General features: G+C 36.3%; 2 protein-coding genes across 2 annotated transcripts; one reads left to right on the top strand and one right to left on the bottom strand.

The window, feature by feature from the left end:
- Nucleotides 1-14,039: 14,039 nt before the first annotated feature.
- Nucleotides 14,040-16,481, top strand: LOC132294636 (microtubule-binding protein TANGLED). The gene is made up of 4 exons (XM_059792553.1): nt 14,040-14,313; nt 14,457-14,599; nt 15,322-15,377; nt 15,493-16,481. Exons 1-4 carry the CDS (start codon nt 14,233-14,235, stop codon nt 16,296-16,298), a joined length of 1,086 nt encoding a protein of 361 aa, XP_059648536.1. The 5' UTR covers nt 14,040-14,232; the 3' UTR covers nt 16,299-16,481.
- A 542-nt stretch (nt 16,482-17,023) lies between these two features.
- On the bottom strand, nt 17,024-20,588 carry LOC132296028 (putative UDP-glucuronate:xylan alpha-glucuronosyltransferase 4). Its single transcript, XM_059794276.1, has 2 exons — nt 19,826-20,588; nt 17,024-18,669 (listed from the first exon to the last, which is right to left on the bottom strand). Exons 1-2 carry the CDS (start codon nt 20,586-20,588, stop codon nt 17,753-17,755), a joined length of 1,680 nt encoding a protein of 559 aa, XP_059650259.1. The 3' UTR covers nt 17,024-17,752.
- Nucleotides 20,589-22,674: the final 2,086 nt, after the last annotated feature.

Raw genomic sequence — 22,674 nt, forward strand, 5'->3', positions numbered from 1 at the left:
AAAGTTCTGTACCCAAAGCCTGCTGAAAGCTCCTCCAAAATCCTGATACAAACTTCGGATCTCTATCTGATACGATGGACAATGGTACGCCATGAAGTTTCACCATTTCTGCAATATACAGCTTAGCATACTGTTCTGACGTAAAGTTTGACCGAACAGGCAGAAAGTGAGCGGACTTGGTCAATCTATCAACAATGACCCAAATAGAGTTGTGATTATGCTGTGAAGTAGGTAATCCCTCTATGAAGTCCATGGAAATACTCTCCCATTTCCACTCTGGTATGGGAAGTGGCTGTAACAATCCTGGCGGTCTCTGATGATCAATCTTAATCATCTGACAGGTGCTACATTTAGAGACAAAGATAGCTATGTCTCTCTTCATGCCGGCCCACCAAAACTGGCGTTTCATGTCCTGATACATCTTGTCTCCCCCTGGATGTACAGAGAACTGAGAAGTGTGTGTCTCTCTCATCACAACATTTCTCAAATTGTCAGCTGAAGGCACAATTAAACGTCCCTTGTACCTCAATCCTCCATCAGTCCCTATAGAATAAAAAGGAACATCTCCGGAGGCTAACTCCGAAACCCGATCAATACACTGTTGATCTGAGAGTTGCACTTGAATGACCTGATGAATGATAGAAGGAGTTACTACCACACATGCCATAAAAGCGTCTGCTAACTCATCAACAGTCTTCAAAGCATCCCACTCTGTTGCAAACAAAGCAGAAAGGCTGACATAGGGTCGGCGGCTGAGTGCGTCTGCTACAACATTCGCTTTCCCTAGATGATACTGAATAGAGAAATGATAGTCTTTCACGAACTCCAACCATCTGCGCTGTCTCATATTCAGTTCCCTCTGTGTGAACAAATACTGTAGACTTTTATGATCGTTAAACAATCGAAAAGTCTCCCCCAAAAGATAATGTCTCCAAATACGCAAGGCAAAAACCACTGCTGTGAGCTCTAGATCGTGACTCGGGTAATTAAGCTCATGCGGCTTAAGCTTCCTAGACCCATAAGAAACTGGTCGCTCTTCTTGCATCAACACACAACCCAAACCCTTCAGAGAAGCGTCGGTAAATACTAAATACTCGATTCCACTCTGAGGTGTGGCTAAGACAGGTGCAGAAGTTAACTTGCTCTTCAATTCAGCAAAAGCAGTCTGACAAGAATCATCCCATACAAGTGGTACATTCTTCTTAGTCAGATGAGTAAGTGGACCCGCAATTTTGGAAAATCCCTGGATGAACCTGCGATAATACCCTGCCAATCCCAGAAAACTGCGAATCTCTGTTGGTGAGGTAGGCTGTCCCCACTCCATAACGGCCGCAACCTTGGCTGGATCTACTGCTAACCCTTCTTCTGACACTACATGTCCCAGAAATTTGACCTCTTTCTGCCAAAATTCACACTTCTCAAACTTCGCGAACAACTGATGTTCTCGAAGTGTCTGCAACACTGTGCGTAAATGTCTGGCATGGTCCTTCTCCGACTTAGAGTAAACCAGAATATCATCAATGAAAACAATGACAAACTGATCTAAGTATTCTCTGAATACTCTATTCATCAAGTCCATAAAGACAGCTGGAGCGTTCGTTAAACCGAAGGGCATAACACGAAACTCATAAGATCCGTACCTTGTGAGAAATGCTGTCTTTGGAACATCTTGTTCTCTGACTCGTAGCTGATGATAACCAGACCTCAAATCGATCTTTGAGAAGTAAGTAGCTCCCTTCAACTGATCAAACAGGTCATCAATTCTGGGCAACGGGTACTTGTTGCGAACAGTGACCTTGTTCAGTTCTCTGTAATCAATACAAAGACGAAGAGATCCATCCTTCTTCTTTACAAACAGTACTGGTGCTCCCCATGGTGAAGTACTCCTGCGAATAAATCCCTGGCTGAGCAACTGCTGAATTTGATCTTTCAACTCTCGCATCTCCATTGGTGCCATTCGGTACGGCGCCTTAGCAATAGGCGTAGTGCCTGGAGCTAAATCAATAATGAAGTCTATCTCTCGACTCGGTGGCAAGCCTGGAATTTCCTGGAATACATCCTGGAATTCCTGTACTACCGGGATACTGTCCCGAGATACCGCAGTCGCTTCCTATGAGTCCTCCTCAAGAACGAATAAATAAGTGCTAGGCCCTCTATCAGGTTGTGGTACAACAAGAAGATACATCTCCTGTCCTGGTATAGAAAATACAATAGACTTTTCGTAACAGTTAACCTGAGCATGGTACTGAGATAACCAGTCCATCCCAAGTATAACATCATACGAATGCATATCTAACACTAACAAATTTGCAAGAAATCGAAGCCGGCCCATATCTATAAGGATATCACCGCTACACTCTCGTAAAATTGCGCCAACTCCCAATGGTGTATAAATATTAAGAGGTTGGTCACATAACTGAGTCGTCATACCAGATAAGATAACAAAAGATCTAGACACAAAAGAATGTGATGCACCAGTGTCAAACAGTATACGAGCAGTTCTACCATGTATAGAAAACATACCCTCAATAGCCTGAGGAGCCTGCGCATTATGTGGCATGAAGTTATAAACTCTGCCATGATGCAACTGCTGTGGAGGTTGTCCTGGAGGAAATGGTGGTGCTGGAAGTGCCGGAAAATTCTGAACTTGCCCACGTGGCATCGGTGGGGCCGATAGAGGTAATGGCTGATTAGGTCTCAGCTGCCCATACTGTCCCTGCTTAGCTTTGGGACACATCTTGGCTGGATGCCCAATTTCTCTACAGTGATAGCAACGTCCCGTAAAAGGACCTGCCTGCCTCCTCTGTTGACTTCCCGACCACTGTTCCTGTCCGGTCTGAGGTATCCCACCTTGTCTACCCTGATTAGGGACTCCATCCCTCTGCACATCTGGGTTTCCTTTGTTTTTCTTCCAAGGTTGATGTCCTTGAAATCTGTCCCGATCATTGGACTTGGTACCACTGCTGCTTCCTTTCTCTACTGTCTGGTAGTCTCGGTTAGCCCGCTTATCTCCCTTGGACTTCCGGTAATCACTCCTCATCTGGCAGTGCTGTAAGGCAGCATTAACCACCTGGATATAAGTAGTATATGCAGGACTACCTATGATCACCACTTTAATCGGCCATATCAACCCTTTCACAAAGCGGTCTCTCTTCTTTTCTTCCGTATTGACCTCCTCTGGTGCAAATAATGACAAATTAATGAACTTCTGTTCATACTCAGCCACAGTCATATCCTCCTATTGCAGATCCAGAAATTCAGTCTTCATCGCTGATCTCACTGACATAGGAAAATACTTGTCGTCAAAGCGAGTCTGAAATTCAGCATAAGTCAATCTGGTCCTCTCTTCGACAGTAGTAATAGACTCCCACCACTGCAATGCATTGCCTATCAGCATAAACGTAGCTAGCATCTGTTTCTCCACTTCGGTACAGATTACCATCCGAAGATGACGCTCACTCTCTTGTTTCCACTGATATGCTAACTAGACATCTGTGGACCCTGCAAATGTCGGTGGATTCCCCCTGATAAACGAGTGACGAGTTTTGTCCCATGACATTGGCTGTGCCACTGGTTCAGGAATAGGTACTATCGGAGGAGGTTGCTGGTTTCGTAGAGCAGATGCTACTCCTGCTGCTACTGCTCGTGCAATGATATCAGCAACTTGAGGGGAAAATTCCTGATTCTCATTTTGAGTTGGGGAAATACTGCGATGCTGGTTCGCATTCCTTATCCCACGCCGAGACATCCTTCTTTTAAATTAAAAAAAATCTAACGTCAGTACATTATAATGGACCGACTAAAAGAATACAAAGAACCCTAATACTTAGGCTCTAATTATCATAATACACAACGCGGAAGTATAGTAATCACAGATCCCTAAGACACTCGAACCTGGAATGCTCTGATACCAACTGTCACACCCCCACATTTTCCACGCATAAGTTGATCAGGCTTATACACGAAAAACGAGGGATATCAAAAACAATTGGCAATATACAAGCATGGAATACAAAATGATGATAATAAAAGAATTTAGACAAGAAAGGAATACTAAATAATACAACATCCATCCATCCTTTATTTAATACAGTACTTCATTACAACTTGGAAATCATATGTCAAGGATCCCTAAATATACCCTGAGAGTTCAACGTCAAAAGTAAATAAAAACTGAAACTGAAGTAATACATAAAACTTCTACCCTGAACTGGATCGTAAGAGTAGATGAGTTCGGATGGTGGTTCCACAATACTAACCTCAACCTTGGAACGGGTACTGACCGTATCCTGAAATAACAACAATGGTGGGTCAACCCCACGAGCAAGTCCTCTCTACTATGACCCAAATCAGAGAATCAAATAAATTAATCATTATGAATCGGTTGAGTACTATATCTGTATACATCCTAAGGGAACTATCCCATGTATAACATGACCTCAACCAGAATAGACGGTGATCACTTAGACTCACACTAGGTGGTTAAGTGTCGCATTTCCCCACCCGGGAAATCAGCTATTATACATGGTGCACGGTACTGACAACACAGACTATAACGAACTACACAGTGATAACACCTCGCAAAGTACTGATGAATATACTGAGCATATAAGTTAGGCAACACATGCCAGCAATATTAATAAATATACCGAGTATGTTAATTAGGCAACACATGCCAATAATATTAAACCACATACCCCGACAGCCACACATCTGTCTATAGCAATGAATGCATAAGGTATAAATGAGTCTAAACTTATTAGCCAGCTCACATGGTTCTATATGGCAACACATCCATATAATATAAATGCGACATAATTGAAACAGTCCATTTATTTCCTGAAATGCACACAGCATAATAATCATGGTTGATATATGATTAACAGTATAAATATCCCATAATATATATTGGATAATTTATATGACTAAAACATGGCATTATTTAATTTAATACCATTTAGTAAGATATTAACACTATTTATATTTAACAATGTCATTTAAATAAATCACATTAATATCCGTACTGTGAAGAGTCAATAAATGCTTAGAAAAGATTAATCGGTCATAAGAATAAGTAACGGGTATTAAAATAATAATTTCGTGGCCCGTTAAACCCGTAAATACCAACACAGTACCTAAAAATCCAAGTTTAAGGTTCTGGAATTTACAAAACAGGCCTTAGGGGTATTCTGGTAATTTCCAGCAGCTGTAGAGACCCCACACGCGCCCTCACGCGCCTCCCAGAGCCTCCCACACGCGCCGCCACTTTTCTCACACGCGCACGGGCTTACACGCGCCTTCACGCGCGTCTAGAACCTCCCACGCGCCTCCACGCGCGTCTGGCATCAGCCACGCGCGCGCACCATGGCTTCCTGCAGACGTGTCACTTCCTGGTTGGTTGGCTGCATCCGGACTCCGTACTCGCGTCACACCGGATCATCTCACCCTATCTTCCCTCCATCCAACGCCCACAGATCCGGGTGTACCGCGGTAACATGGACCGCGGTGCACCGGATCAATCGCTGCTGTTTAATGGTCCAGATGCGCGCGCATACCCTCCTATGGTGCGCCGCATCACACCGGATCACTCCGGTCATCTCCCCCATTGCCGGCGACCGGAAAACTCGCTGGAAGGTCGTCGGAAATTGCAGAAACTTACCGGAAAATTCTAGAAAATTCTAAAAAAAAATCCCAAAGGCCATAATAATTATTTTTAGCTATATTTTGATTACATAGGCCATAAAATAATTATCGACCACCTTTAATAATTAAAATTTCCTTTCTTTAATAAATTAAAAAAATTAATTTAATAATTTCCTAGCATGATCTCTAAGCTCTATAATTATTTAAATAATCTAAACAATTAATTTATGGATTCAAAGGGGAAAAGTAGATAATAACTTGCCTTTTTGGATTTAAAATAAATCCGCCGGTTGCGCGTAGTCGGGTAAATTCCCTACACCGGTCCAAGCTCCTTTCTTTCTCTCTCTTCCTTTCCACACTTTTACAATGGCTCACTAGAATTTATAATTTGTTTCTAACTCCCTTTCTTTCCTTCTAAGGTAGGCTAGCTAATTTATATACAAATTATATAATATAAATATTACAAATATCTATTTTTGCATTTAATTAACCACATTCCCAACCATAAGGCTTTAAGGCTAGCAAGCCAAGTCAAGCAAGATGTCCTAAGGTAAATCCTATCCTAAGATTTAATTTTTCATCATTACATTGATTTAATACTAATATTATTATTACTAATATTATTATTAATAAAACTTTTATAATTATTAATATTATATTATTATTATTATTATTATTATTATTATTATTATTATTATTATTACATAAGAATATATTATATCATTATAATACTTTATAACACAAATATAATACTTTAATTAACTAATAATGATTAATATAAGCATAACCAACAAATAAAATTATTAATAATAATACATGCATAATTAAATGAATAAATTTACTATTTTAACATGCACAATTAATTTACATGCACCATTAAATGATCTTAATATAACAATGTAGCATGCACAATAATAGGTAAAGGAATCCACACATAATTGAATTTAAATAAACTAAACTCTTTAATAAAATACGGGGTATTACATACACCGTAGACACCTCACAATATCTATCTAGTCCATACGTATAAATATATCCACACTAAGGGACATTCACTAGTCTATAATAGGGGTCTCAACCTGAATAGAAGGCAACATGCGAATACGCACCCAAAGGTGTGCATGAGTACCTAGACCTAATAGGGTACACCTCAACCTATTATAACCAGCTACGCATCCACTGCATATATGCACCCTAACCAACGAGTCTGAGACTCAAGCTCAACTCGTGGTACCATAACCATATATATAAAGTCCGTCCAAATCCAGGGTATGCAGTTCAACTATTTATTAAACTGTCATACAATAAACCAACTAGTTAGTCATTCAACTTATTCAGTTGATATGACTTAACTACCATCCGTTAATCCAGGAAGTCATCCAACTTGTTTACAGCTGATCTGACTTAGTCACAATTAGGATTCGATATCTTTCAATCCATTCCATTAATCCATTAGGTTAGGTTTATGCGTTTTGAGCTAAACCGTCCCTAGTATGTCACCGTCCCATACCGGTACATACCATCCTCCATATCCATGTAAATTACAACATATATAACAGTTCAATAATTTACAGACCAAAAACTACCATCCAAACAATTGCAGAAAACTATTTAAAACTTCAGCAATTTAAATCCAAGCATTTAACCATATAGTTGCAAGAGACGATTTAACAAATCAACAACTAACATCAAGAGCATGCATAGACCAAATTTAATATGTCAGGGACTCCATCATGCATGTGAATAGGTTAAATAATCCTATTATTAACCAATAAATTGCTAAAACAATTCAGAAGATTGGTTAAATATTTCAGCAGTTTAAATCCAAGCATTAACCATATAGTTGCAGTAAACAAATTAATAATTCAGCAACTAGCCTCCTAAGCATGCATAGATCAAAATTAATAATTAAATGACCTTATCATGCACTTGAATGCATTCTAAAACAAGTTTTATAAACACATTATGTTCCATCAAATTGCTAAATTTTATTTCAACAATTAATTCAACTTCCATTTGTTAAGTGCCTTAATTTTTACACTGTTTGTCCCGACAACTTAGAATTAAACTTTACTCAATTTAGGGTTTTAATAACACTCAAAATTCATTCCTTGATCCCTCTGTAAAGTTCCAAATTCATTCCAACAGTCTCCATGCTCCAACAGTGAACATAGTATGTAGAAAATTAAAAAAAATCGTAAAATAAACCAAAAATACCAAGGGAGCCTGCTCCAGAATTTGGAGCAGGCTCTTTTCCAGCCTAGAGCCGGCTCTAGGACTTCTTAGAGCCGGCTCTACTTTGTTGTGGGAGCCGGCTCCCACTTCCATGGAGCCGGCTCTCACCTCCTCTGAGAGCCTTGTCCCCGTTGCTTCGTTTCAGTCCGTCCGCTCCTTCTCTGATCAAATCCAACCACTCTGTTGGTCTCTAAAACTAATCTTAGGACTCGTAATTTAGTCTAGAAGCATTCCCCAAGATTGTTTACAATAGTTTTGAAAGCAATTACAGAGTTTAATCAGGCCATTTAAACTAGCGTTGTTGAAGAACGGCACTGAAACTAAATTGCAAGACCAGTTTTATCCCAACCCCTCTGTTCTTCCTCCAATTTTAAATTTGAAGTCTTAAATTACATCTAGTATCCAATCAGACCTCGGTTGATTTCAGTAAGATTCCAAATAAAAATTAAACCAGTAAGACGTTACGCCAAAACAGAGTCAAGAAAACATAGGTGCTATAATTGTTTTGTAAATAAATTTCACAGATAAAGCGATCAAGTAAAACATATATAAAACATGCATGGTTCAGTTTAAGGCCAATTAATCTCCTAGAGATGTCCAGGTGCACAGAACACAAATCAAAGGGAAGGAGGAAGATAAGAACTTGCCTGTACAGTTTTATAAACAGAACCTTGACGCCGTTGTTCTAAGCTTTCCGGCAACCACTGACTACCTTCTAGCCTCCTCTGGTTCTGATCTAATCCACCAAACACCTCCCTTGGTCCTCTCTGTTATTCTCCTTGACAGACCGTTACGACGCTCTGTTCTCTCAACTTCTCTCTTTACTGTATACGGGAATATGGTGAATAGGGTTTTAGAAACTCTCGGCAGACGTATACCCATATATTTATAGAGTTATACCAAAACCCTAAATTAATTAGAGCCCTAACCAAATCCTAACCGGCCCATAGAACTTAATTAAATCCTGTGTCGGCTAAAGAAACTAAACCCTCAATTATGAAAATAAAATAGTTAATTAAAATACTTCCTAAATTACTTCCTAAATTAAAACATTTAATAATCAATTAAAGAAAATAAAATGCAATAAAATGCAATTTAAACAAATAAATAGATACCAATTAAATACACGTCACACAGGTAAACAATTAAATAAAATAATTAAACCAAATAATCATGCAAAAATACAACAAAAATAATAAATAAATGCCGAGACTATCCTTTTAAATTAGGGGTATTACATACTCAGCGAGGCCCGGGGTGGAGAGGCGCCCTTTTTGGATCCTTGGGATTAGTCGGGACGAAGTCTCGAATATCTCGAGTCAAAAAAAAAAATTCAAATGTCCATGCACTGAAACAATAGCAATTGATTGGAACCTTCCAAGTTCCTTTTTTGAAATCTACGGACAAACATCCAAAACAAGAATCTATACACTGAAACAATAACAATAACAATAGAAATTGGCTTTTTTTCTGGCAAACAAAGATAACATTACATAGAAATATACGGACAAACATCCAAAACAAGAATCCATAGATCCACAGGGAGTTACACAAAGATCACATCAAACTGAATAGTAATATACGTCACCATCCCATCCCATCCCATCCCTTGGGCTTAGGTTGGGGCTGGGGCTGAAACTGGGGCTGTGGCTTGGGCTATCTTTGGCCGGACCAAAGTGGGTCGACAAGTCCATATTTTGGACACTCATTAGCATTGACTGGGAGTAAGTCACAATCAAGTAGTCCCAAATGAGTCTGCATTCTCCTGTATCCACTAGAAACTTCACCTAGACCCATAGCATCGCCTACGCAAAAAGTTCAGCGCAATCATGATTCCATGGGCCTAATGAGTAGGCCTGAATCTCTTTTTCGAGGGAGTATTCTTTAAAAGTTATTGGGTATCTATGTTTCCAGACGCTAAGACCGCAGAATTTTCGGACAATTGAATTAGGAAATCAATTTTATGTCCAAAATACCAACTAAGAACTTGGGAATTGTTGACCAAATTATCTAAACTGCGGCCGAAAGCATTACCACAATGGCAATGAAATACCATAAGAGGATTTGCTAAACACCACACCCAATCGACCATCAATGACGCTCTCGCAAGAGGGAAGGATTCCACCGGCCAGTGTCTCCAAAATAAACTTAAGATTACACACAGGGAGACCCAAAGGAAGACAAGGTTTGAACTGTGGATGACAAAACGGGGATTCTCCATACTCTTAGGGTATGTTTGGTACAGTCGGTTTGAAGGGGAAGGAAAACATTAATTATGAAGGAAATGGAAAGAAAGGGAAGGGAAGGATAATTTTAACCTCCTATTGTGTTTGGTTGATTAATGAATGAAAAGAAAATGAAGGATAATAATCATGTTTAGGAAAAGAAAAGGAAAGAAAAGAAAGGGAATTATTTTAATAAATTGACTATTATGCCCTTTTATATTTTAATATATATATACACACACACACACTATATATATTCTCCCATACCTGCACAAGAAAAGAAAAAAAAATTTAGGCCAAATCATTTCAGCCTCCCCAATCTCGCTTCCTCTCTATTATATATATATATATATAGTCTCCTATAAAAATAAAAAATAAATAAAATAAATAAAAAAAATTGGGCAAATCATTTCAGCCTCCCCAATCTCGCCTCCCATCTCTATTCTCGTTCTCAACTCTAAACTTGCCCCCCCTCTCTCTCTCTCTGCACTACAACAACTAGAAGTTCAAAACCCATATATTTCAGTTTCTCTATCTGTCTGCAAGAATCAAAAGTTCAATACCCGGATCGGTATATCATTTCAGATTGTTCAGAAAATCAAAACCCACATCTTTTAGTTTCCATCGCCGCTGTTCCAGTTTGGGTTCACCATCAGCCGCTGGCCACCGTCTCTCATTCTCTCTGCAACTGCTAACTTGTATGTATATTGTTTTACAAGCTTGTGTAATTTTCAGGGTAAATTTGGCATCACAACTTCTCCATCAGCTATTGTCTTCCCTTTCCTTCCATTTCCTCCCATTTTTTGGGAGGATAAGCAAATTACTGTACAAAACTATACATAACCCTCCAAACCCTTCCCTCTCTTCTCCTTTCCTTCCACCCATTTTACCCAAACATAATTTTTTAATCTCCCTTCATCACCTTTTCTTCCCTTTCCTCCTATTTTCACTATGCCAAAGTGACCATTACTATTGTTGATATGCCTGCCCAGGTCTAAATTTGAAGTTCTGTTCTTGAAGTAGTTGATCCATGTGGACTGGACTCTATTTACTTTGGGCTTGTAATGTCATGAGCCTTTGGTTACACTCGGCTTCATTCTTTGTTTTTTTTTTCTTTTTTTTTTTTTAAGCGTGGGTTTAACCTTGTAGCCTTCTGTACTGAAATTGTCATAAAAAATTATCTGATGAAGTGAAATTGTCGTCTAACCGTCCTTTGCTGGGAAAAGTTTTTTAAAAAAATGATGATATGACATAATGTCACGGCTAAGTAAACATTAACACGTTTGATGATGGTCTCACTCAAAATAGAGTTCTTTTTTTCAAAACTAATTATTATTATTATTATTATTATTATTTTAATTTAACAATATATAATTGAAATTATGCATATTTGGGAAGTCTCATTGAAGTATGAACAAATTTCAGGGAGTCCAAATAAATTTTAACTTTAAGGGTAAAATACAATAACACCCCTTAAGTTTGTCAAAAAGACATATAGATAGAACTTACTCTATCTTTTAACAATGACACCTCTCACACACTTGATAAAATGGACAAAAACACCCATTACAATGATAAATTGACTATATTACCCTTCCCTATAAAATTGACAAATATAACACTTTTTATTGACTTAAATACCCCCATATATCTCTTTTCAGTTTCTATTTCCCCTCTCAAACCCTTTTACCCACCCACACTGCCACAACCACAGCCCCCACACACACAGCCGGCGGAGGGGCAAGGTGACGGTACTAATCCATTAGGAGCTAGCTTTCTTTGGAAACCCATTTTTCTTCTCTCAAGACTGGTACCTTCCAAAAAAGCAGAACAAAATGGTACCTATCTGCTGAGTAAAGGTGTAGGAAAACAAAATAATCACATTTCCATATCATTTTTACTATTCCGAACTGGAAATCATTACCCTCCACCCAACTCAGCCTGATATTCAATTGTGTTGATTTCTTCATTTTTCTAGAAACTAAAAGAATTAAATTACAAAACCCAAAATTGTAGTCTCTTTTGTTTTTCGATTTCTCACCAACCAAACAGAGTGTGTTCACATAAAATTAGAGTAAAAAGAAGAACCAAATCAAGATCGATTTCGGAGCAGGAATTTGTCACCTTCTATTTCAAAATTGATTCATTACAAAAATCACCAACATAAATCAAGTACTACGGATCTACAGAGAGCGGGGGCAGAGGGTAATTGAGAGAAAGAAGCAAGGGTAATTTAATCCTTTAATTATTTTGATATTTTATAATTAAACAATGAAGGGTAAAGTAAACTTTTCACATAATTTTAGTCTCTATTTGGATTGAAAATCTCATAAGCGGGTGTTATCGTCCAAAAATAAAATAAATTTTATTGTGTGTTCTTTTGACAAATATACCGTAACCTTAAATCACTAGTGTAATACCACGAGACTTTGTTAAATTTAAGATAAAACATAATCCACTTTTTATAGTTAGCATGTCAATTTATAATATTGCATTTTCAATTTAATATTGTTATAGTATTACGTTTAAGAAATGTAACATATTATCATATGTGTAACAGCATCATTGATTTAATAGTTTTTAGTAGATGTAATATAATAGAGGTGTATTATAATGGAGTAATGTGATCATAAGTTCTATATCTCATTACACTTCTCATAAATTTTATACTTTTTTTGTCATGATCATGTATAAATATTGTGGTGTGAATTGTTTGAAAAAGAATTATATAAGGGTACACATAGATTAAATTGGACAGGTATGAAAATATCTAGGAACCAAAGCGTTTCAAATGGTTCTATCTAGGAACCAAAGCGTTTCAAATGGTTCCATAAAAATTAGAACTGAATCGAATCGTGAAACGAAAGAAATCAAACCAAATCAAACCGCAAGAAAATGGTTTGATTCGGTTCGATTCTACGATTCTAGGCCTTTTATATATATAATATCATTTTTATTATAATATCATTTTTTGTTATATATTATAATTTATAATTGAGTGGTTAACAGACTAATCTTATTATACATGTAATTTATAAAACGGTTTGGTTTGGTTCGGTTCAAGTCGATTTGATTTTGTAGAATTTCAAATCGTAACTGAATCGTTTATAAATAGTTACATATTTTTTGAACCTTAACCGAATCGAATCATGAAAAAATTAAACCAAATCTACTGATCCAATTCAGTCTAATTCAGTTTATCAATTCAACTGATTTTTTGTGCACTCCAAGAATTATATGAGTATATATATTTTTTTTTCATGGCAAGAATTTTAGGATCGGTCTAATTCGGTTTATCAATTCAACTGATTTTTTGTGCACTCCAAGAATTATATGAGTATATATTTTTTTTTTTCATGGCAAGAATTTTAGGAATCAGCGATTAGAGTGGTTCGAACACAGGTTCTAAACATAAGAAACAACTCAATCACCCAACCACTCAACTAATACACTACTTGCAATTATATGAGTGAAATTTTTGTACCAAAATCATTTAAAGTAGATCATATAAGCCAAAGTTTGATACACTTTTTATTATTATTATTATTTTATTTTATTAAGTTACACTATTAACTTTGACTCTCCTATAATTTTATTTTATGATATTTTGAATTGATTTTTTCTTTTTATAAATAAAATCACTTTAATATTAGTAATGTAATGATATAATTTGTATTTTATTATTAGTATTATTATTATTATTTTATTTAAAGTATGCTCAATTTAAAAAGAGAGTTCATAAAAATGTCTCCAGCTTATAGTAGGATCATTATATTGAACTCTAAAATTTGTAAGCCTAAGTTTTGACTTAGGCGGGTCCACTTGGTTAATTCAAAATAAAATAAATAAAAAGTAACTGCCGCGTAGTAATTGCAACATTATTTTATATGTCATAAAATGGGAAGTAGCCGTTTCCTTGCGTTATCTGGAATAGATTCGACCGTTAGAACAAAATAGTATCCGTTGCCAAAGTTCACTCCATGTTGAACCCACCCTCCGCCCTTTTGACCATCACTTCAGAGACAAACTGAGTTTTAGAGAGAGAAACAGTGTGTGAGAGAGAGAGAGCGGGGGAGAGCGCAAATCAACTGAAACCCACTTTTTGTTTCCCTCTGTTGTTGTAAAAAAAATGGTTGCAAGAACCCCACCAAAGCAGAAGAAAATGGTGGCTCCTCTCAATCCCACTCTGCTCAGAGAGACTGTGAACAAGGTACCCACAAACGCTCTCTCTCTGCAATCACTTCATTGATCTGTTTATGATGTACTTCATGAATGAATTTAATTTCTCTCTCATCTCTTTCTCTCTCTTAATTTAGTACTTGTGGGTTTGTGTTGCTATGTTGGTATTTGAAGGTGGACAAATGTATGGCTCGATTGCAAGAGCTTCAATACACAGTTACAGGTGGGACAAAGGTAATCTCTGGTGTATCTCTCAGCCCTCGCAGTACCAGAGGCTATTTAAGAACTAGTCTCAGGTGCAAACAAGAATCTTTAAGGTACAAAATTGAATTCTTTTTTTTGAGAAAAATACAAGCTTTTTTCTTGTATTTGATTCCTATTATACAAACACTCAACTGGGTTTTCCTGATTTTCCTCTCCAATTTTAAGATGCAAATTTGTGTTTTCCCAGGATCTTTAAAGCACAAATTGGCTTATTTTTTGGGGATTTTTTTTTTTTTTTTTTTTTTTTTTTTTTTGAGGAAAAACAACCTCTTTTCTTGTATTTGATTTCTTCTATACACACACTCAACTGGGTTTTACTGATTTTTTCCACTCCAATTTTTGGAGACTACTCTTGAGAAATATAAGCTTTTTTGTTAAGAACTAGTTTCAGGCGCAAACAGGAGTTACAAAATTGGATTTTTTTTTTTTTGGGGGGGATTGTTTTTGAGAAAATTGTAAGCTTTTTTTCTTGTATTTGATTTCTTTTATACATACACTCAACTGGGTTTTCTTTTATACATGCACTCAACTGGGTTTTCCTGATTTTCCCCTCCAATTTTAAAGTATAAATTTGAGTTTTTATTGAGAAAAATATAGGCTTTTTTCTCGTACTTGATTCACTTATGCATACATTTAACTGATTTCCCTGATTTTCTTCTCCAATTTTAAAGTATAAATTTGAGTTTTTATTGAGCAAAACATAGGCTTTTTCTCGTGTTTGATTCATTTATGCACACATTCAACTGATTTTCCTGATTTCCTCTCCAATTTCAAGGATAAAGAGTTCTAATCCCCGGAAATCTCCACCAGGAAAGCTTCCAACAAATGCAGGTATCTCTCTCTCTCTCTCTCTCTATATATATATATATTATGTATCAATTAATGTCCTCAAAAAGCGTGGTATTGTTTTTTGGATGGCGTAATCTAACATGGTAATTTGATATAGGGGATTGGCGGCGAATGTCGTTGCCTGCGATGTTACTAGGAGAAACAGTAGGAGAAATTATGCAAGCTAGTCAATTCGCAAGGGAAATAGTATCAGTAGCTTCCAAAATGAAGAAGCTAGCCCCTTCGGAAGACCCAAAAACTCCGGTGACAATTAGGCGAAAACAGAGGCCCAACCCCGAAAACTCTGAAATCCGGGCACGAAGAAAGAAGGAAAAACAGATCACATTGCACACAATCCGATTAGAATCTGATGCTCCGACCTTCCACCGGGCTCGATCACGGATCAATTTCAAGGTTTCACCTCCGAAAAAGAGAGAACAAGAGAAACAGGACAATGCTCTGTTTTTGGCAAACAGAGTATCACCAAGGAATAGACCATGGGCCAAAAAGACTGTACTTTTCCCCAACCCATTGTTCCATTCATCACCCACTTCACATCATCACAAGTTTTGCAAGACAAAGTCTCCAATTATAGCTCGAAATCGACAAACAACACCACATAAGTTCTTGATCAAGTCACCGTCTTCTTCTTCCAAGTTTCAAGTGAAAATCAAGAGTCCTACACTTTCTGTTTCACCCAAAAGGCCCACTAGTTTGAGCAGAAAGTCTCCGAAGGTATCATCAACAGCAGCGAAGATTCGTAGATCATTTTCGCCATCAAGATTGGCGAACAGATTGGTTTCTCCATTGAAAGGCAGAAAATCTGTGCAGAAGAGTGACGGAGGAGGAGGAGTAATGAGTGGATTGAAGCAGCGTCCCACTTCAATGCCGATGAGATTCTCAGCTAGAAGAGCACCTTTTTGATTTACTGGTAATGTGTGAAGATTGGGAGTGATTCAAGTCTATTCTGTTTTTATTTATTTATTTATTTTTTTATGATATTGTCTCAATGTCTATAATTAAATGTTTTCCTTTATTGGTTTAAGATTTGTTTTATTTATTTGCCTCAAGGTATTTTATCAATAATTCATGAATTTCTTTGCTGAATTATGTTATCTTTGATTTTGTTCTCACTTTTTACATAATTTCCTTCTGTGAAGTGAATATTTTACACTGCAATATAAGAAGAAGGAATTTGTAAAAAATTAATGTCACTGCTTAAATTTTTATCTAGTTTACTCTAGACACTTGTGTAGAGTCTGTTTACTCCAGATACTTGATAGGATCAATACTAATTAAGGCCTTTAATGTCTACTAGATAGGATCAATACTAAATAATGCCTTTAATGTTATAAGAAGAATCAGAGCATTTTATTGGAGATATATATATATATTTTGGGTCTAATTTAATCGCATATAACACTGAAAAATCACTGTACTTTGGTTTAAAGTGCACCTGCATTTCTAAGGAGAAATAACTGATTTCGTGGCATGAACTATCGTCGGATTCGGATCACTAATGAATGGTGAATGAATTCATCTTTTGTTGATAAAAATACCGGTTCCTTAATCCTACGACATTTTGAGTGGGAAAGCACATAGCCTTTAATACCCCTCTTTAGGTAATCAAAAATAGTCATCCCTCATGTTATCAACTATCTCAGAACTCAGATTTAGAGAGGAAATTTAGTTCCTAACAATGGATGCAATTTGATTCTCTCTCTCCATACATGTGAAGTATTTCATTGTTAACTTCAGAGTTTTCATTTTTTATGTTTGAAATAATTATAACGTTTGTAACATTTTGATATGATATGATAGCTAAACTACTAGAAAAATGCGTATTTTAAATCTTTCATACATGTTCTTGATACTTGATACTTGGACGGAGTTACCATCAGCAGCCTCACTAATTTCAGCATACTTCAAGACAGCTGCCTTCCTTCTCTCCAGTTTCACCGTCTCGAGGACTATCACTAGATAAATATGCTTCATATCTGACTTAGCCTCCGTAACTCATACTACTGTTACATTTCTTACTTGGCCTCTGTAACTCATATCCAGCGACCGTATTACTCCAAATCTTGTCCAGTACGGCGTGAAAAATTCCCCCTATCAGCCAGAATTTAAAGCTTTGAATGATCCGATACTCCATTAGTGTGAAAATTAAGTAGACTCGTCATGTGTGTAAATAATTCTGTGTAATCAGTAATGTGTTATATGATTCCTTCTAGAGAACTCTTTTTGTGGAGGATTTCAGGAAACATTGTTTACTGTGTTAAAAACTTCATAAGCAATGGAACACTGCAGCTAGCTATTACTTTAATTTATACATATTGCTTGAATTTCCAGAAAAAAAAAAAAAAAAAAATCATAAGCTAGCAATACTGTCTAGGATCTTTCACCTTGATCTTCCAATGCCCATCAGACAATCTAGCATTCTTAGCTCTCTCTCTCCACTTCTGTATTCTTGCATTCATGCGTTTCGTTAGAGCACAGTATTGTTTCAGCTTCCTCGGCATGGCCTCATAAACTTGCCACCACCTCCTGTGAGCAGAGTCACTAGCAAAATGCTGGTGATCAAACATATCCCAATTACAATCATAGTCCTTATAGCACACCCATGGCTTCAAACCTAAGTAATGTATCGCGTACACATCCTTTGGGACTTCGTGTTTTGTGTCTTGCACTCTACTGAAGATCTTGAGATGATTTAACCTTGAAGGCAAACGGTGCCACCACGTAAAGACTTCATTAAGAAAGCCCTGATCCCCACCATTATACGAATCCACTGCAAACCGGTTTTTCATCAAGGTTTGGTAGGTACACTCTGATGGCTCAACTACCATCACCCCGGAATTGAACAAGAACTTGTCATTTCCAACCGCGGATAATTGTGGGTAAATGAAGAATTCGTCCATGTTTCTAAGAACCAAGAGATCTGCATCTACAAAGATGAGTTTATCGTATTCGATGAGTCTCCACATTTGGAGCTTGCTATAGTTCCATTCATTGTATGCATCTCTCTTTGCTTGTGGGCTTCGTATGCGTTGAATGCGCTTGATTTTCCATCCTGCAGCTTTGAGACCTTGCAGGGACTTTGCAGAAATGGAGTTATCAGCTAGAAGGACTAGGTCTTTTGTGGAGTTGGTTTGGATGATGCTTTGGGCTAAAGCTATTGCACCACAAACATAGGCTTCTGAGGAATGGAGGACAGTCACATAGGCCTCTTTTCTTTTGTAGAGACTGTCATTTGCAATTGAGCCAGCAACATACTTTCTCCACACTTCTCGAGCTGCATTTTAACCACCACAAATTCAGTCTTGGAATTAATAGAATGCTTATTGCCCACCCAATAAAAATGCAACACATAAATTCATATTTTCTACGCATATATGGAACAATTTTACGAGAAAAAAATATATAGTTTAACAGTTCGACAAATCTAATTATTTTATGTGAGTGAAAACTGATGTTAATGTTGTAACTCATGTCATGATGATTAACTCTCGTCCAGAAAAACATTCAAATTTTTCCAACTATCGAACTTCGTATTATAACTCTTTCACGAGTTAATTAACCAGGGGCCTCGATCGCTCAAGGATGTTTAGCCTATGCGTAGTTAAAAAACAAAGTTTGTCCTATATTAAAAAATGCTAACAAAAAATTTATACAGTGTGATATATTAATGACATAGTATGTATGACACCCAATATTTATTCACTTTGTAGATAAATATAACATATGATAAATAAATTAATCTAAATTTCTCAATATGTAAGTGATTCAATTTTAAATTTCATGATTACAGAAGATCCATTGTACCAAGAATGATTCATAAGAGAACACTGTCCTTAACAAGACAAAACCCATCATATATATTTATTGTTTTTACTTTATTAATAGAAAACTTATTATTTATTAATAGAAAACTTGTCAACAATTAAACTTGTATGTTTAAATGCATGTTTGGTTGGTGACTAAGAAATCCCACCAACTATATTGCTAAACACATCCTATTTTTCCATATTTCCTTCTTATTAAAATTCTTTCTTTATAACACTTAAACTATCAATATTTTGACAATTTCACCCTCAATTCAAAATTTAAGAAAAAATTATATGATGATTAATTAGCCAACTCAACCATTAATCAGACCTAAACAAATGTGATAAGCTTGAATTAAATAAGGCTGACTCATAAGCCACTAAACTTTCTTCATGCATGTTAATAAGCATTGTGAATTAATAAATACCAAAACATAACATAGAAACAAAAAAAATGTCAATACCATTTAGAACTAAAATTCAAATTGAAAATGTTAATCGAGGGATTCCTATAGAAATTCCCCAATTAACAGTTTCGGTTAGACTGTTAAGTTTGAAAATCATTATTCAATAATTAAAACAAAAATTAAAAGTAAATAAATAAATAAACCGAATTTAACTCACTTGGCTCTGCATAAGGAAGAGCAAGCTGGCATGTTCCAACAGGCATGACCATCTTCTGTTTCAATCTTTTCAAATCAGGTTTATAAACCCAATAATTCCCCTCATGCCACAATAAATCATCACACCTGAAAATCTCCCACATGGGCCCACAAGACCCTACAAACACAACATACACCGTCCGATCAATCTCACGATCATGACTTTCCCATGATCCACTCCTAGTCACCAGATTAGCAACCACCAAATTCACCTGTAACCTAAACACATCCCTGACACCTTCTCTCTCCAAACCACTCCCACATGGAACCGTAGCCACCACCACGTCCAGCTCCCCGTAGTCTCCGAACTGCTGCGGCATCGGAATGTCGGGACATTTGGGAGCATGCCATCTCTCATCTTCATCAATCCATTCAGGGAAGAAGTCTTCCCACCGATGATTCTCTGCCACACGATCGAAAACTACTGTTGTTAATGAGTCTGCTAATCCATGCGGTGCTTCATCTTCTGTTGTGACTTCATCATCCATGTTAACTAAGCCAATCTTGATTTTTTTGCTCTCGATTTCTTGTTTTACGACGTCGTACCATCTGGGCTTTTGCGTTGTCAAATGGGAAGTTGTTTCTTGGGGTTGGGACTCATTTTGGAGTAGGAGAAGTTTTTTTTGGGACCGGAAAGTTAAGGTTAGGAATAGGAGGGTTAGAGAGAGAAAGATGAGAGAGAGAATGGAGGGTTTTGGCATGGAAGCAGATGGTTTCAGAGCCATTTTCAGCTTCACACGTCTTGGGATCATTTGATGAAGAATTTAAACCTATATATATATATATATATATATATATATATATATATATATATATGTGTGTGTGTGTGTGTGTGTGTGTGTGTTTGAAGCAAAGGGGCTTGCATGGACGCACGTTGGAATTGAATTTTATTTTGAATACCCGTGTTCCTTTACGTAGGAAAAAAAGAGTTATGTATTTGTTTTTAGCCATTGGATTAAGAGAAACTTTTCAAATCTGACGGTTGAGGTTATGGCTCGACTTGAATTGATAAGAATTCACTGAGTCAAACTATGTCATAGATTTTGACTTGACAAATTCTAATAATTTTTTTCAGATTTTGTTTTTCCTTTTAAGACTTTTAAATAAATTATAACAAGTTTTCTATGTGTAATATGGAGAATATGGAAAGTAAATTAAATGACATCTCACCAACAAGTATTAGTGAATGAAATTGATATGAACAACTTAATGTGTTCCTGACAAAATAAATATATAATAATGGACATTTGTCCAGATGGCATAAGCTTCCTATTTCAAATGGACAGCTAGGTTGAGTGTTACAGTACAGTAAGTTTGTTTGAATTTTTTTTTAAAAAAAATAAAATAAAAAAATAAATTTATAATCTGAAACCACTAGGTAATTAATTTTTAGATGAACTTGCAATTAAATTTCGCTCTATTAATCGCTGGTTCAATCAAGAATTGTTGTTGTGCATTACATCAGTTACAACTAAAATAAGTTTTAGAGTATAATAAGAAGTTATCAATCGGGCACACACTGGTTTTATTTTTTAAATCCATTTTTTTTTTTTAAAGTATCTTCTGATTTGGGTGAAAGTGAACCTTGTGATAATAAAATAAATAAATAAATCTTCTAATTTGGGTGAAAGTGATTAAATGAATATTGACATATTGTTATATTTATGTTCATCTTACTTCTTGTTATAAGAGTGGAGTTTGTCCCACGTCCTGATAAAAAATGAATATGTATAAATGGGTGGGTATACAGCATTACCCAATTACTTAAACTTTTTGATAAATAGGTAAACAACGCTCACTGGTTATCGTTAGTATTAGAGACAGATCCAGTCCTTAATTTGACATCACGCCAAGTACCCGACCTGGAGGCGTCCAAAACATTACCCTGGGTAAGTAGGGTGACTTGAGCCGCAACGAGAACATTGCGAGTTCAGGTGGGGAGATAATGTTACAACTTTTAAAGGAGAGTTTGTCCCACATCGAATCTGAATGAAAAAATGAATTGATATAAATAAATTAGTATGCAATACTACCCAATAATTTAAACATTCAAATTAATAAATAAAAAATAAGCATTTTACCTTAACTAATTATTTATAATAAAGGCATTAGTATATAATAAAGACATTAGTATAATTGAGGAGTACATGAAGGATTGGAGTCCCACTTGTTTCTTATCTGTTGCAATATATATTAGGTGGGAATAGAAGTTGACTCTTCAATAAACTGCTACAAAAGAGGCATGCTTGGCACAAAAAGAAACTTCCTCCAATTTGGGATAAGAGAGATTTGTTGTGGAATAATTTAAAGACATGGCCCATCTAATTAGAATTAGACTCACCCAACGGTTGATCTACCCACCTAATCAATCTTTTTATGTCATTTTCGGTTATAGATTAGAGAAAGAGCAAGTCAATGTATCATTATTCAATTCAATTCGAATAAATACAATGTATATGATGCTCTACATTTTTTGAACCAACGATTATAACATACCGTACTTCACGTCCTCCGTCTTGTTATTATTATTATTATTTTTGAAGGTTAGAGAAATGTCGCGTGCGGTCTAACAAATGAATAAAATCGCTCTCGTCTTATTTCAATATTGTCTTCCATGTTTCTTGAATTTAGTATTTCCTATTGAATGATTGATGCTTAAACAATATTATCACAATTTAGGAGCCAAATATCCGCCTATCAAATTAGAATCCCAGTCCCTTGATTTTGCATTATTTGCTTGTTTTGATCAGTTGTATACTCGTTCTTTATCAAAAATCTTATTATTATTTTTGGAATTCCAATTCTTCAAGA

Source organism: Cornus florida, unplaced genomic scaffold (assembly GCF_030987335.1).
Source record: "Cornus florida cultivar Cherokee Brave unplaced genomic scaffold, ASM3098733v1 CherokeeBrave_3.0.0_Hap2_Chr02, whole genome shotgun sequence".
NCBI lineage: Eukaryota > Viridiplantae > Streptophyta > Magnoliopsida > Cornales > Cornaceae > Cornus > Cornus florida.